The sequence below is a fragment of the Myotis myotis genome, unplaced genomic scaffold (assembly GCF_014108235.1).
Source record: "Myotis myotis isolate mMyoMyo1 unplaced genomic scaffold, mMyoMyo1.p scaffold_m19_p_7, whole genome shotgun sequence".
NCBI lineage: Eukaryota > Metazoa > Chordata > Mammalia > Chiroptera > Vespertilionidae > Myotis > Myotis myotis.
In genome coordinates, this window is record NW_023416379.1 from 83678284 (window position 1) to 83695808 (window position 17525).

At 41.3% G+C, this 17525-nt stretch overlaps 1 protein-coding gene across 6 annotated transcripts in view; it reads right to left on the minus strand.

Moving 5' to 3' along the window:
- RUNX2 (RUNX family transcription factor 2) overlaps positions 1-17525 on the minus strand; it is a 121436-nt gene that overhangs the window by 43246 nt on the left and 60665 nt on the right. For 4 of the 6 annotated variants that reach the window (XM_036316041.1, XM_036316038.1, XM_036316039.1 and 1 more), the window contains exon 4: positions 8654-8827. The exons of the other annotated variants lie outside the window; for them this stretch is intronic. In XM_036316041.1, coding sequence (XP_036171934.1) covers positions 8654-8827 — 174 coding nt within the window. The remainder of the gene's footprint in view (positions 1-8653; positions 8828-17525) is intronic. 6 annotated transcript variants of the gene reach the window in all.

The following is a 17525-nucleotide window of genomic DNA, read 5'->3' on the forward strand; positions in this document are numbered from 1 at the left end:
CCTGAGACGCCCCTGGGTGGATCAGGATTGACTCTGGATGAGCAAGGTAAGCCTGGGGTAATTGGCCTTGGGCCTGCAGCACTGGTACATTCTGGTTCAGGGGTAACGCCTGGACACCTGGACATTTAACGAGCTCCCCAGGTGATACTAATGTGCAACAAAGTTTGAGAACAACCAACATCATTTTTACGGATGACAGTTATAGAGGAAAATTACCCAACACTGTTTTCGATGTAATCTTCCCTATCAAGAATGTTTTTCAAATAGAAAGAGCAGAACAAACATGCTAAAGAGGAAATTAAGGCCCAAGAGAGGTAAGGAGATAAGGGAGAGCAATTTGCTCCTTTTAAAGCATTCAAGTTTCTCCTCCAAGATGAATGATACCCCACAGTATTGCAAGAATTTGTGGCAACTAGTCGGCAAATGGCTTCTAGTTGACAGAGCACGGTCAACATCAGCCTAGCTGGTTTCTACTGGATGCATATTGCTTTCGAATGATCATAAAGTTTAAAAATTTTAGGTTGAACCAGCCTAAGCTGAGGACCATCTGCAGTTGTTTTGGAGCCATTTTTGTTATTGACTTGCTTGCAGTCCAATAACAATCCTCAAGTCCATTTCAGTAGTCTGTGTACCATGAACTTTTCACCTTCATCTCCTACCCTTTGTGACTATTGGGAAGCAGAAGGGGTTCACTAAAACTTGCTTCCTAGGATTAATAAGGCAACAGATTAAGAGCAAGCTCACCTGTCTATTGTGCATGTTATCCCAAGCAAGATAATGCCTTATCTCTAATGTGATTTAGAGCTAGTTAAAAGGCCACCCAGAAAATAGCCGTTAATGTGGATCAGGGTCCGCTTTGAGAGAGGTACACAGGCATTCCCTCATTAATGCCCTCATTAATATCTTATGCCAAGAATATTATAGTCCTAATTATGTCCAGCATCTTCATCACAGTCTTGAAGAACAAAAGCAGCCTGTCTTAGCTTCAAGGTGAGACAAAGTGGTAAGGACTAGCCAGCACTCTGGATGAAGCATCAGAGCCACAAAATAACCCTACCAGGTAGAAAGAGGAGGTGAAAGTGCCATAATGAAACTGAGTAAGAACAAAAGTACAGAGCTGCGTCTGGTCAGCTCCCAGACAGGACGGGGGAAGCCTGGGATGCTTTAACAGAGCACTGCCCTCAGCCTTTCCATCAGATGCTCCTACTTCCCACCTGAACAGTAACTTGGGTTTGCCCAGTTCTTTCCTCTAACCGTTTCATTTGGCTGCTGCTCATCCTCCAAAGCCACAGAATGAGCCAACTTCTCTTCAGAAGTTCTTCCATCTTTATCATAACCTACACATTTCCAGAACGTTCCCTCATGTTGGTACCTGGCTCAACATCTTCCTGGTTCCCCTGACTTGTACCAAGTCCTAGGAGAAACTGTCATTCCCACTGATGACCCACCACACCAGAGCCCACTCCTGTTCACAGGCTGTGACCACGACAGGAGAATATCACATAACTGAGCTGACTGGCTCCCCCAATTATCTCTCTCTTTAGCTGGGTCCTCAGTGCTGCTCAACCAAAGCCATTTTCCTTTCACACCGTTCACCTTGGTGACAGTTCCAAACGTGTTATTATTCTCAACCTTTTCCCCCACATCCTCCCAAGCTCCTCACCTGACCCACCCTGTCAGGTTTCACCTCCCTGGGACCCTGATTTCTAGTTTCAGAAATCTCCTGGTGCCTACATTTTCTTATTCCCTAACCAGGGCTCACAATACTGACCCTTCTGTAATGGCTGTCTTTTCCAGCTGTTTTTAAACAGTTAAAAAGCAAATCCTTAGCAAAATAAACAAAGCCCTAGAAAGAATCTTATAGCCTTAACTGGGGGTAGTGCTACACAATTATATTCCTGGAATATTTCTGTATAAACTGAAGTGTGAAAAAAAATGAATGAAAATACTTTTTAAACTGATGCTATTTGTAAAACATTGTTGTTGCTTTTAATGCTGCAGAGTACAATATACACCAGCTCTCTGTTTGAAGCCCTGGGTGCCCACCCATGTTTAAATATCAAAATATACCACCACAGTGTCTATTATACCAAATCGCATGCCTAACTTGCCCCTGGGCTAGCCCTGTAGATGGCATATTTCACTCAGAGTCAGCCCCCTATTGTGATCATTGTGCCCACAGTCCAAAGCAAAAGGTAAAAGGGGGTGAGAGAGGTCCTGAGGCAACTAATAGAAAGAAAAGATAGGCATACATGTGTGCACACACTTACATACACACACATGTTTGTAAAGCTGTAACTAAATATACAGCTAAAATGAGAAAGATGACGCTTTGGAAAAGAATGAGAGAAAGAAACTGTCCTCTGGGCAGAGACCTAAGGGCAGGCTAGAAATGGAGACATTAGTGAGACATTATGTAGGAAATGGAGCCTTATCCCAATTAGATATTAACGATGCATATCCTATTCCAGATAGGGGAAGATTATAAAGGCAAGTTTTTGGAACTCAAGAAATTAATTTTTCTTGGAACATGGCCCCTCTGTTTCTTCTGGAAGCACAATAAAACCAAAGCATCTCTGGTTAATAGGGAGATCCCGGCTGCCAGAAGACAGAGACCTATAAGAAACTGATCTACGATGCTGCTAACCGGTGAAGCAATAATATGACAAGTGACCACCAGGCCTTCAGGGTCTTACTGAGCTTTATTCCTCAAAGCCAGCACAGGCAGGACATGAACGCTGCTCTCCCTCCCAAGGTGGCTGCCACAGCTGCACAGATGTGAAACAGTGCTTACACACAGGATCTGCGCCATTTTTTCACAAAGATCGGAACCAGCATCTCCACGAAAGACACTGCCAGATCACACATGTGTATGGCAGCAGCAAATTTACTTGGCTATCCTGCCCAAGAGATCTGAAAGGAAGAAGACAGGACAAGACTTTCCAGTAACTTCAGAAATTAAAACACAGCACCACCAACGTAGAAGAAGAGTACTTCTAACAACCTGCCTTTGAGCGTGGCTATTTCAGTTCCTCAAGACACAGATGGCTACAGGTGAGTAGGACCACAGTGGTCATAAAGCATAAGACCTCACTTAATTCCCACTCTCCACCTCCTACAATCCTCCGCACTGTCGGCACCTGCGATCACTCTTCCTGCTCACAGCCACTGAGCCTCTCAGGGGTTCCTTCTCCTTCCCATTCAGAGCCACACCACCCAGCCCCCGCCCACTGCGCCTCCCAACTTGTTTCACATTAAAGAATCATGTGGCTACTCGGCACTTGAATAAAACGGTCATTTGAAACACATACTACTTAGCCGTGCCTTCCTACTTCTGAAAGGATTACACTAACAAATGTATCTGTGCAAGCAGAGTGGGCTCAGGCCTAGGACAGCGAGACACACATGCAGCCCCGGCCGAACTGAGATTAATAACCATTAATAACCATGTTATTAATGGCTGAGATCCTCTCAATGCTCAGAGGAGGAGCATTGTTTGCCAAGGGCAGACAGAATCAGACTGAAGCTGGTGGGAACCACTATTTGGCCAGGTGACTGCTAATAAGATTGTCATTCTACATGTTGTCTAGCAAGTTGTTTTTCAAGATATTCCTAAAAATGTTACCTTGAATATATATATATATATATATACTCAAAAATATATAATCATTAAAATGATTAGATTGCATTTTAAAGTATAATTCAGATACTCCTAATGCATCCTTTTAATAGAAATATTGTCTCTAAGGATCTTAAGTAATATTCAATGGAGAGAAGGAAAAGAAATTAGTCCCTTAAGATGCATGTCACTTAGACTGTTAGCAACATGCCTGGATGAGGGTGACTGCCTGCCAAGAACCTGGAACTCACAGTCAAGTGTAACAGCTGATGAGGCCTTCAGCAAGCCATTTCTCAGAAAAACAATTCCTCCCGCCTGCAAAATATGTGCTTTTCAGAATAAGGCTTTAATAAAAGCTCCAGGTAAAACCATGTTATTAATGGTAAAGAGCTGCATAAATGAAAGTTGTTAGGTACTGAAGTGGGAGGAAACAGAGTCTGGATAGAAATACGTGTCAGCTTCCCAAGGGCACATGGTGGTGAAGAACTATGTGGATCTGAAGTTAATTCCTGTATTACCACTTACTAGAGGTAAGTGGAACCTTGGGCAAGTGTTTTAGCTTCTCTGAGCCTCAGTTTTCATCACAAAGCCACCCATCTCATAGAGCTGCTATGAGGTATGTCAGTTAACCCCATTAGAACAACGTCTGGCACAAGGCACACATTCAGTAAATGCTAGCTAATGGTAATTCAACCAAATAGGTACTAGAAAAATATTAGGGCTACAATAATAATGAGTCACACTTCCTGAAGAAGTTAATGACCTGTTCATTCATTCAACACCAAACCAAAGTCACCAAGCAGAGGCACTATATGAGACACTGGAGATACAGAGATAAACAAAACATGGCGCTAGACTTTGAAAGTTCAAAGTCTGATGGAGGAGACAGACGTGTAAACAAATAACTGTCATCCACAGACAGTGGTATGGAAAACTGAGACTCAGCTCAGGTTGGAAGAGGCCTGGCAGAGGTGCCAGCATTTGATCTGAGTTTTGAAAAAAGAAAAGAAATGCTACCATCCTCAACAATCTCCTGGGCTACTGCAGTAGCTGTCTACATGATGGCCCTGCTTCTACCATTGTCCCCTAATGATCTGTCCTTCACATAGCATCCAAAGCGGTTTTTTTAAAAAAAAAACAAAAAACATATAATATTCTCTTGCTTCACATCCTTCAATAGGATGTGTAATCAGGACAACCCAAGCTCCCTATCAAGGCCTTAAAAGCTCTCTATAATCTGGCTCCTGCCTGCCTTTCTGTATCATTCCCTTTGTTTGCTACTTCCCCCCTACACTGACCTTCCTGTCCCATGAACGCCACATTCATTCCTTCCTGAGAGCCTTTGGACGAGCTTCTCACTGCCTGAAGCGTGTGCTCACAGGTCTTCAAAGCTCTTCAACGATCCCTTTCCCAACTTTCTAATCAAAATTAGCTTCTTCCCTTCCTAAACTGCTATCGCATTACCCTCGTTCATTTTCTCAAAGCATTCACCATCGTCTAAAATTGTCTTGTGTGTATGCTTATTTGCCCATTTACTGACTATCTGACTAAAATGTAAGCTCCTGGTGAGCAGAAACTCTCCATCTTGTTCACTTGAATAACAGAATAGCAGAACGCTCCGCCCAAAGGTTAGATGACTGTCCCAATCCCCCAAACCCAACGGCCTGAGGCACCTCTCCTTTAGGTGCAGTCCGCCCATGCAGACAGCACTGAGTCTGAAGCAGGGATTATCCTGAGCAATATCTCCTAGCACACTGTCCCTGCTCTACTGCCATAACCACATTCTGAACCCAAAGAGGGAGACATTTGTGACAGACTAGGTGTTACCTAGCACCCAGAGACAGGCACCAGATGTCTGAAAGATTAAAAAAAAAAAAAGGTACAGAGGAAGCAACTTCCTCAGGAAGCTGTGAGGAGGCCCTGGGCCCTCAGGCAGAACATCAGCCACTGAAGACCGCAGCAGAGTGACACCAGCAGACCAACACCGTGAGGATGCCCACCCCCCACACAGCTCGACCCGTGGCCCTAGAATTGCAAGAGGCACCGGAGAACACTAATATGAAACACTGAGTGCCTATGACTCACTTTATGGTTTCTAATTTCATTTTGCTCTTCTGGGAGTTTGACTTGCCCTTTATGTTGGCAAGTGCGAGAACTAGTGGTGACTATACAACCATGATTGTTATCTTCAGTTTTGAGGTAAGAGCTTGAGATATCAAGAGAGCCAAGACATTGAGAGCGAACTGGGCCCTTTCTATTACAAATGTCTTTATCCAAAGGATTACATGAAATAAAATGCAGGTGTGGCACATTACAAAGAAGTTATAAAATTCATTATAGGTAAGGCTCTTAGGTAGAACTTAAATTTAATCATGCAATTATGTAGATCCCAAAGTAGAACGCTTCCAAATGGTTTAACCCTGTAAGTGCTACATTGAAATGTGATTTTTCCCGTTATTGTTCATCACCAGGGAACAGTGACACCCTGGGACAGGAAATTAGAAAGAACAGTTAATGCTAACAAGGCATGATAGTCCAGCCCTTCTTGCACTGGTTGCTTCTCATCTAAACTTTTTTCCGTTCAATATTTAATGAGATGCTACCATTGCACTAGGAACAACATAAAATAAATCCCTCTAATAAACCCCTCAAAGAATTTATAATCTAGCAGGGCAGAAGAAAGCAAATTCACAGAAGCTATGAAATAAGGCAATCTCAGTTTAGAGGCTGGATAGGCAGCCTTCTAGAGGAAGTTCTGGGACTCTTTCCTGAGGAAAATGACAGTGACCTAGAAGATGGGTGGATGTTGCCAGCACAGAGACCACCGTAGATAGGACAGCCTCAGTAAGGGGATACAGAGAGAAGACTGTGGACTCAAGAAACAACAATCTTATAGTCTGGGGCACAGAAAGTTGAAGTCTAATCTCTAGCCCTAACTGGTTTGGCTCAGTGAATACAGTGTTGGCCCACAGACTGAAGGATCCCGGGTTCAATTCCTGGCAAGGGCATGTACCTTGGTTGCAAGCTCAATCTCCGGCCAGGGTCAAGGTGCCTGCAGGAGGCAACCAATCGATGTGTCTCTCTCACATCAATGTTTCTCTCTCTGTGTCTCCCTCCCTCCCTTACACTCTCTCTAAAAATCAATGGAAAAATATCTTTGGATGAGGATTAACAACAACAATAAAGTCTAGACTCTAATTTTCTTCTCTTCCTCATATTACCTCAGACCCAATTCTCAATATGTGTGTGGTAGGCTCTAAATCATATTTATTCAATAAATTAAAAAATTAATCCAGAGAGAAAATAATGAAATCTATTCAATTTACTTTAAAGTGGCCGCTGCAATGGGTATTCTTGGGCCATGGTACAACTCTTCATGGTAGAAATCTTTGGTTATGGGCAGATACTTGTATTGTCTCATTAACAATATGGGAGCATTTAAGGAGAGTGGGTAAGGGTGTGAATCTTCAAATTTGGAAAGTTTGAGAAAGTTGTTGGGCCCAATACTTTGTGGATGTTAAAAAAAAATGAGGAAGACTTGTCTATAAATCAATTCTACTATGCTGCAACCCCCCACACACAGAGTCTAAGGATTACTATAAACACAAAAGGCCAGGTATCATGAACCTTAATCAGTGATCCAAAATTCACTGCTTTAAATGCGGCAGCACCTGTAGCTATAAGCTTCAAATTCACATTGCTCTGGGGTGTGTCCTCTTGTTTCATAAAGTGTAAATTTCACCCCTGCATTTTTATCCAGGACACATGCTAGTGAACACATTAACTTTTTCATCCTGCATACTGACACTTAGAGGTTTATGAGGTTAAGACATGGCAGTTCTTCACAGCGTTCTAATGTTCTTCCCTGATGCGGATACCTGGTTCTCCCCAGTGTTCAGACATTTCATCCTTATAATTCTATATTTTTTTAAAAATAGATACTCAGGCATCCTCATATATTCAGACTAATATTCATATACCCACAGTAACGTACTCTAAGTAAATATCCCAGGGGACATATACCTTATAGATACCTAATATATACTTAATATGAGCAGAAGAGAAGGGAAGAGAGGTCATTTAATTTATAAACAATTATGTTTATAGACCACTAAGCCACTCAAACCTAACCACGATAGACAAAAACCTAATCATTAAAAAATATCCATTGAGAGTTTATTGTGTATTTTGTTTTGAGTTATTTTCCCCTCTATATTCTAGGCCACCTCTGCCAACAATAGCAATGAGATTACATGTAGACTTGCTTTCAGCTCTCAATACTTATGAGCTGCAAATGAAAGCTCTACGATGGTTGACATACTCTCTTGTCAGCATGACGTAAAAGCAAGCAGAATAGTCCTACCATTAAGTGGGGACGGGGCAAAAAAAGGTGGGTATCTTAATGCACTAACTGTGAATTAGTCTGTATGCAATGCTGATGCTAACTTTTAAGAATAAGGGTGAAGTAAGCAGCTTACTAGAATGTAAAAGAGAAATGTCGCTGGAAGAACCAGAGCTAAATGTGAATCAGAAGTAAATTCTGTGCCAATGAGCTGTTCGTTGACCTTGCCTTATAACCACCAATCAAGGCTTCCTGTTAGCCCTGGGCGATTTTCAAGAAAACTTAATGAAATACTTATACATCCAAGAAACTTAAGCCCAAACCTGAGACAGTAACTAATTTTCTAAGAGTGAGGGTGTGATGGTATCCCCTGCACCACGTGGACACAATACAGAAACTTGTAACAAACATTCTCCCAGAGATGACAGTCATTACCATTCCACCAGTGTGCAGACTGACACGGCTACAGCAGAAACTTCACCCACATTTCATCCCAAAGTTAGTAAAGACTGGAATCTGGTTGTTGTGTGTTTTTTTTAATTTAAAAAACAAGGTCAGCGCCTTCAAGTTTGATTCTTGAATAGTAAGCCATTTCATCGCGCCAGGAGTTTTGAAGTGAACACATCTCATCTGTAGCCCCTCACCCCCAGCCTACCAGAGTCTGCGCAAGTGAACCTATGAGTCTGTCTTACCTGTAATCTGACTCTGTCCTTGTGGATTAAAAGGACTTGGTGCAGAGTTCAGGGAGGGCCGTGGGTTCTGAGGCGGGACACCTACTCTCATACTGGGATGAGGAATGCGCCCTAAATCACTGAGGCGGTCAGAGAACAAACTAGGTTTAGAGTCATCAAGCTTCTGTCTGTGCCCTGGAAACAGCAAATCATAAAATAAAAGCATATTAATTAGCTGAACAATTGACCATGCTAAATAGATATGTGAACATACATACTGAGGGTTTAAGCCAAGGAATTATCAATACTGGTACTCATAATGTAGTGTCTATATAAAGCCTTCCGTTTCAAATAGCTTTATCAGCATCATCTAGTGGCAAGCATTGCTAGTTCTGTTCTGTAGTGGAGAGCTGAGGTCCCAGAGGGTGACTCAGAGTCAAGCATCAGAGTGAGGCCAGGACACTGGAGCTCACGAGGGACTCTCTGGGTACCTCCTCTGCGAGGATGGGGAAGGTGAACATGCTCTGGGGTGTGTCCTCTTCTTTCATGAAGGACAAGACCTCCCTGAAAGTTCAGAGAGGCTGTGCCCTGACAGCTACTACCCCAAAGTTGGGGCAGAAACAGAGACACACACATTTGTCAAAGGGAAATTTCCATGATGACTATAGTGACTTTTTCTTTTTTCTGTTACAATTAATGTCCTACTGAGACTCTTTTTCTGAAAAATCAAAACTCAATCCTAGAACCCCTTTAAGGGGAAAAAATAGAAATATAAATAAGGAAACTCAAACTCTCAAGAGGAACCTGGATACTTTGTGAGATGTCAAAGCCTGAAAGCATGTAACAACTTGTGTTAAATCACAGCTTTTTTTATTTTAAATCTAGAACGGTGGCTTTGTAAAAGATCGAAAAATATCCTTTGGGTTACCATGTAAATGTGATAATCCATTATTTAAAAAACAAAAAATTTTGTCTCTCTTCTAGTTTATTCAAGTCTAAAATCCAAGGAAATCCTAAAATATTGGAAATGTACAAATTAAAAGATAACTAAGGTTCTAAGACTTCTTTAAAAAGACATCAAATCATACTTAGTAGAGTACAGTACTGTCTCGCTGCCACATTAGTAAAGTGTAGACCTGAACAGTGACGCTGTTGTGAACAAGTACAATAATGCCTAATACATAAACAGAAATATACTGTGGATTCTTCTTTCCATATACCAGTGATGCCCTAGCATGTTGCCCCAACATTTTAGTAAAATGTTAAGTAATTGAAGCTGATTTAAAGAGCCGTTAAGAAGACTAGAATAAGTCTTTCCCCTTTGATTAAGGGGATGAAGTTTAATATCCATAAAAGAAAAGAAAAAAAACCTTGAAGGAGGATTATTAAGGACCTTCAAGAACAGGAAGGTATATTCTATGGGCAGCAAGAACAACTCATCTTCCACTTAGAACAGGACAAGAGGACTGTATCAGGATAGGGTTAAGTTGAACATTAGAATTTCCCAACTATAAGCTGTCTTCATAAGACAAATTCCTTATTTTATTTGCCCCAAAATGTATTTTCCTGTCTCCTTTTTCATTGCCTACCCAGCCCAAAGAAAACAGATAGGAAGCCAAGGCTTGGTAATATGAGTGTAGCTGTCTCCCCAGCCAAACATGTTCCAACGAGACCCATTAACTGAAATGCACCCACCACCCTATTTCCTGCCAGTGCAAGTTTGGGGCATCTGCTATAACAGAGGGACTAAGGCTAGGAGAAAAATGATCAGAAAAATACTAGGGAAACTACCCTTTGGGTTACCATGTGAATGTGAGATTTCACATTGTTTGTTGATGGCTGTTTTCCCCACCATTTATGACTTTTTATCCAGCTTACAAATAGATTTTAGAACTCTGACGAGCTTTTAGAGATTAAACAGCTCCTAGACCCCAGCAAGTAAGGTATTCATAGATGAAGTGACTGAGCCCTACAGAGGGAAAACAACTACCCTATGGTCCTCAGATACTGACTAGCGAGGCCTGAACCAGGGTATGGTTCTTGTCTTGGTTGACTAAGTTTTCCACTCATCACGTGGCTCTACCAATGTTGGCATTCTAGTTTTTTTTCTTCCCTTCCTCTTCCAGCAGCTGTGGAGGACTGAAAAATATCCAGATCTGCAGAGTGAGACACCTAAGAACTAAGCCCTGTGAAGTGTCAAGGCTGGTTTTCAAAGCAAGTAGAAGCAGCAGCAAGGATTCAATTACAAAGTTAATAGCGCACCCATTACCCTAAACAAACTTCCATCAATACATCTTGCTGTTTCTAACTAGCTTCACGATTAGGGAATTATATAGGACTTGTCACAGTTAAATCTGTGGATTCTGTTCCTTGCAAGCATACAAAAAAGTATTGGTGTGGTGTTGATACAGCTGTAAACATTAACAAGAAAGCTTATGGAATTGTCCCTGGAAGTTATTTTTTTTAATAGGCCATATTTTTGGAATGGCAGATTCCCTGAGGGCTAAGGGGAGGGCTACATGATCTTGCATGGCTCCTTTATACAGTGGGACTTTATGTGGGCCATGGGTCACAAGAAAATTTAATAAGCTTTACCTCTGCTTTCTACAGCCTTTTCATTGGGTTTTCATGGAGACTGCATGAGATTTGAGCTCAGTATATGGATGTGTGAGCACACTTTTATTTTCTCTTAGCCTGGTGCTTCAGGGGATTAATTGGAAGTCATAGACAAAAATAAAGGACTTGAGAAGCACTTACAAGCGTGAAAAATTTAAGAGCAGGTGAAATTTTAAAAGCCTCAATGACCTTTTGGAAATTATCTTTGAAGGTGAGCTACCAAGTATCTACAGACACCCTAGAGCCGCGGTTCTCAACCTGTGGGTCGCGACCCCTTTGGCGGTAGAAAGACCCTTTCACAGGGGTCGCCTAAGACCATCCTGCATATCAGATATTTACATTACGATTCATAACAGTAGCAACATTACAGTTATGAAGTAGCAACGAAAATACTTTTATGGTTGGGTCACAACATGAGGAACTGTATTTTAAGGGCCAGAAGGTTGAGAACCACTGCTCTAGAGTAACTCAGGGGCCATCTACCTGTGGCTGCAGATATACAGAAAACACACGTTTCCCCTTGTATACGTTTGCTCCTGCACAGCCACCACAACCACAACAAATTCTTATAGGACAATGAAGAACAAAAGCTGAACAGATCCTCTGTCTCTCAAGCGTGACAAATACCCACCAGCACTACACCACATCAGGGTAACACTGGAACGATTGGCTGAGAGAAGATGTACGTAAACCCTCAGCCCCCAAGCAATGCCCTCAGAAATGGAGGACACGGAAGACAGAGGGCACACTGGCTGTAATCAGGGACAGGTGCTCTGCCATGGTGTAAGGAGAATCTAATCTCAACCACACAGCCAAAGGCTGGATCTTCCAAGCAGGATAAAGGTATAAAGAATGGAAAACTCTTTAAGACTATTTAAAAGCTCAGTCCTAGGCCCTCTTCTATGGGATCCTCTCTACTTTCTTCCTTGAGCAGTGGCTCTTCCACCCTAACTGAATAAGAAAACCCTAGGGAGCTTTGAAAATATGACTGTCCAGGCCCCACATCAGCTCAATTAAATCAGAATCTCTGGGAGTGAGTCCAATGGCCAGCTGAGGTAGAGAACCATTGCCCACTGTGATCTCAGTCCCATGCACTCAATGTACCTATTCAGGCCAATGACTCCCCATTTCTGGGGTAAGCCCTGACCTCTGCCCCAAGTTCCAAGTTTATGTATCTCACTGCCTACTTGACTTTCTCCTGGGATGTCTCAAAGGTATCTTAAATACAGTATATTTAAGATAAAATTATTTATTCTTCTATCCCCAAAAAACCTCAGTTCCTCCCTAAAAGTGCCCCCATCTCAATAAAAGTGGCACCAGCCATTCATCAATTATCCCTCACTCCCACATTCAATCCATTACCGAATCTTGTCATTTCCATCTTGAGAGCATTTCTCAAACCTCTCATTTCCAATGGTACCACCCTAGTCCAGGAACCCATTATCTCTCTCTCTCTGGTCATCCGACACTGTCTCCTTTTCCTCTCTTATCCTTATGAGAACCTTCCCATATTCCTGAAATGTTCTCCCCGGATTCTTTGTACAGTCTTCTCCTTCTCATCCCTTAGGCCTTGGGGTGAACACCAGCTCCTCTGAGAGGTCTCGCCTGCCTACTACACCCAGAGTATGTTTCCTCCCTCTCAAATACACCCTCTCTTTATTTCCTTTATAATTAGCTTGTGTATTTATTTGTCTCCCCTGCATGACTGTAAGTCCATGAGAATGAGTGCTCTGTCTTGTTTACCGCTGTATCCTCCAACAGTTCAGTGCCTGCACATACAGCAGGTACTCAATATTTATGTAATAAATGGATGAATAAATATTTTCTTCTTTTAGATGAATGTCTTGGTTGAGAGGAAATATTTTGGCCCAGAATATCATATTACAACCTTATCTTTCCCCAAAAAACACTATTCTCATTTGGCAATCTAGTGGGTCCAGTGAGCAAAGCCATTCTTTAGAGAGCGGCCTTTATTAGTACTTCCTAAGAAAGTTCCCTGAAAGACATTCAAGTGAAAGCTTACTTGTGTTCTTTCTGAAAAAGTCTCATTTGCCCTCTCAATAATTCTTAAGCATTGTTGCAAGTTATTTTGAACCAGAGGAATAAAAAAGACAACAGAAATAATTTAGACTCTAAATCTTAGAGCAATGAACTTTTTTTATGGATGAGGACCCTGAGTCCCTGAGAGGGGAAGTGACTTACCCAAAGTCACATAGTTAAAGGCAGGGTGAGAACTCAGGTTTTTTGGTTGTTGGTCTAGCCCTCTTCCCTCCCATTGCCAACAAGCTTATTTTAGATTCTAACAGTGAAGTCTCAGTCATTCAGGGGAAAGCATGATCACAAGTGAATTTAAAATGAAAAAAAAGTTTTCAGAACAAATGTTCCTCAAAAAAGTTGAGTGTGTTTGACTGAATGTGACTTTTGTTGCAGTAAATTCAGGGGCACAAGAAGAAAGCATGATCAAAAAGGTCACAGCATTCACATATCCTTAGAGCAAAGACCTATGAGGGACTGCTAAGCCAGGAAGCAAAAGTCCATCTAATCGTCCCATTCCTCCCCACCCAGCTCTTTAGTCCAAGGGCAACTACCTGACAGTGAAAGTGAGTAATACTGCCATTAGAACGTCCACGTAAAAATATCACACACCTGAAACTGGTATGTGAAAACTGTGATATGTGAACTATGAAAATACACTTGCTGCTGAATGTGACCCATTTTGCCCATTTTTTGTAAAAATTGATTGAGAACAACTTCACAGCTTTGGAGACCTAGGTAGGTCTCCAGCCAGAACCTCACCATCTCACTCCCTATGCACTATATTCACATCAGGATGCACTACACCAGTCACGGCACTCCTCCTGACAGATGCCCAAAGGCACATACAAACCAGTGAACCTCTCTTTCTTTCTTTCTTTCTTCTTTCTTTCTTTCTTTCTTTCTTTCTTTCTTTCTTCCTTCCTTCCTTCCTTCCTTTCTTTTTTTTTTTTTTTTTTTTTGCCAGTGTCAGGTTTTCTTCTTTTGACTAAATATATTGGGGTGACACTGGTCAGTAGGGTCATATAAGTTTCAAGTGTACATTTCTATGATCCATGATCTGTATATTTCATTGCGTCCCCACCCCCCAAAGTCAAATCATCTTCTGTCACCATATATTTGGCCCCCTTTACCCTTTGCTAACTCTCTACCCCCTTCAACCACCATCTTGTCTGTGTCAATGAGTTTCAGTTTTACATCCACATATGACTGCACCTTTCAAAAATAAGGCACTTTTTATGCAGATTTGAAAAGACCCTCTACCACTAAACCTCATCAGGGTAACGTTCATGGCCAGTCCACCCGAATGTGGCACAGCAAGGCCACTCTGTTAATCACCAGGGCATGATGTTTAGCAGCTGATCTTCTTACAGTAGTATTTTAAATGAATTTAAACACGCACATGTTTTCACTAGGCCCCTACTTGTATCCTGGATATCATGAAGACACATTTTTTAAAATAAAGTGAAAAGGCAGATCTGCAATAGAGCATCAATCAGGAATCAGTACACGCCCATACGCAGGTCAGCTGATCCAGCTAGAGTACCGACCATCTCCCACATGCAGGGCTCACTAGGCATTGTAAGGAGGAGGGGAAAGAAAATATATGATAATGTCCTTATCCTCAAGCAGTTCACAATCTAGTAGGGAAGAAAGGCAAGCAATTAAATATAACTAAAAAAGACTATCGTGAGTACAAACACTAAACTGCTATGGTTTGGTGATCAACTGAGTAAATATGACTACTTCAAAATATTAAGGAAGTGGTGCTTTGGTGATTATGTAAAAAAATGTGCCCTTGCCGAAACCGGTTTGGCTCAGTGGATAGAGCGTCGGCCTGCGGACTGAAAGGTCCCAGGTTCGATTCCGGTCAAGGGCATGTACCTGGGTTTCGGGCATATCCCCGGTGGGAGATGTGCAGGAGGCAGCTGATCGATGTTTCTCTCTCATCGATGTTTCTAACTCTCTATCTCTCTCCCTTCCTCTCTGTAAAAAATCAATAAAATATATAAATATAAAAATGTGCCCTTTTTAAAAAATATATTTTATTGATTTTTTACAGAGAGGAAGGGAGAGGGATAGAGAGCTAGAAACATCAATGAGAGAGAAACATCAATCAGCTGCCTCCTGCACACTCCCCAATGGGGATGTGCCCGCAACCAAGGTACATGCCCTTGACTGGAATCGAACCTGGGACCCTTCAGTCCACAGAAATATGCCCTTATTTTTTAGAAGGGCATATATGCTTAGGGTTACGTGTCATGATGTCCAGCATTTGCTTTAAAATATTTCTGCATAATAACCCATACAGCAAATACGGCAAAATGTTATTAATTATAAAATAAGGTTAGCATATGGAGTTTTATTAAATATAATCTCTCTTAATGTATGTTTGAACTTTTTATCACAAAAAAATTAAAATTAATAAAGTGCTATCTATAGGGAGCAACTGATGCCAACAAAAAGAGGAGACCTTCACTAATGAGATCACCATGTCTTTGGAGATTGAGTAGCATTTTGATAAGCAGAGAAGGAAGGAGAAAAGCTAGCTAGAGGACAAGTGACAGAAAGATGATGATAAATATCTTGTGAGTCAAGATAGTGCTAAACATATATGTGGCATTAATCTAAACAGAGTTATGCTATTCTTTTTATTTGGTTTTGTTTATTCACTTACTTTGGGTTTTTTTAGATTCCACATATAAGTGAAGTCATATGGTATTTATCTTTCTCTGTCTGAATTAATTCATTTAGCACAATACTTTCCAGTCCACCCAGGTTGTTACAAATGGCAAGATTTTATTCTTTATTATTACTGAGCAATATTCCATTTTATGTATCTCACATCTTCTTTATCCGTTCATCCCCTGATGAATATCTAGGTTAATTCCATATCTTGGCTATTGTAAATAAGGCTGTAGTGAATACAGAAGTGCATATAACTTCTCCAATTAATCTTTTTGTTTTCTTCAGATAAATACCCAGAAGTGGAAATGCTGTATCATATGGCAGCTCTATTTTTAATTTTTTGAGGAATCTCCATACCATTTTTCATAGTGGCTGCATAAATTTACTACTTAATCTAAAGAGATTCTCAAATCAGTTGATACTTTTAGTTTTACAATTGAATTAATTCTTTTAAATTATGCAATATATATGGGAAAAGTGCTTTTAAGGCAGATCTTTTTATTCCCAGGCCAATAACACTCTGCTTTGGCAACCCATGCGCTCCTCTGCCATGAATTCGGGCTTCCCTGGAGGAGAGAGGTGACCAGGGAGACATTAGCTAATTTTGCTGTCAGCAAGTATGTGATAGAATGAAATCTGGTCCAATACTCCGGGGCTAAGCCACAGGATATAACCATTTAAGAATGTTGTGACAATAATCCTTGGAGTAAAAAGGAAGAGAGGAAAGGGCCTGCATCCGAATTACCATTTTTCAGAGTAAATTGGTAATACAGAAACAGAGCTGCTTATTCCATAGGACTTCAGGGGTGGGGGAGATGACGCCTTCAGTTCTAATCTCTCTACCCTGAAAGTGGTACATAAAGGAGAGTTTGCAGGAAGGGATGAGGGACTAGGTTGACTAATTTTAAAGCTGCAATTCCATTCCTAATGAAATGACTTGGATTCTACTACAAAGGAGGAACCTTAGTATATCTTAGAGAGTTCAGTTTCAATGGGTTGCAGCAAAAGCAATATGACAAAGAAGATTACAGGCTCGAGTTCTTAGGGAAGCCGTACAAACCTTGGACCCAAATAACTCATAACTACGGAGGCGCTAGATTAAAAACCTTGATTTTCTGCATTCCTACATATGTGTGAGGATGGAAATACTACTGACAAAAGTGAAACTCTTCTCTGGTTACATTTGGATGATACATTTTACTGGGGGTTTGTAAAAATCTAAAAACCCAAGACCTACTCTCTTGTAAAGCCTGTACTATTTAGTAAAGCCTTTTTGCCTCTCCCTGACACACCCATACTCTCCACTACAAACAGCCTCATCAGTTGCCCCTCTAATTTCCTTATTTCCATTAGTATCACCATTTTTTTAAAATATATATTTTTTATTGATTTTTTACAGAGAGGAAAGGAGAGGGATAGAGAGTTAGAAACATCAATGAGAGAGAAACATCGATCAGCTGCCTCCTGCACACCTCCTACTGGGGATGTGCCTGCAACCCAGGTACATGCCCTTGACCGAAATCAAACCTGGGACCTTTCAGTCAGCAGGCTGACG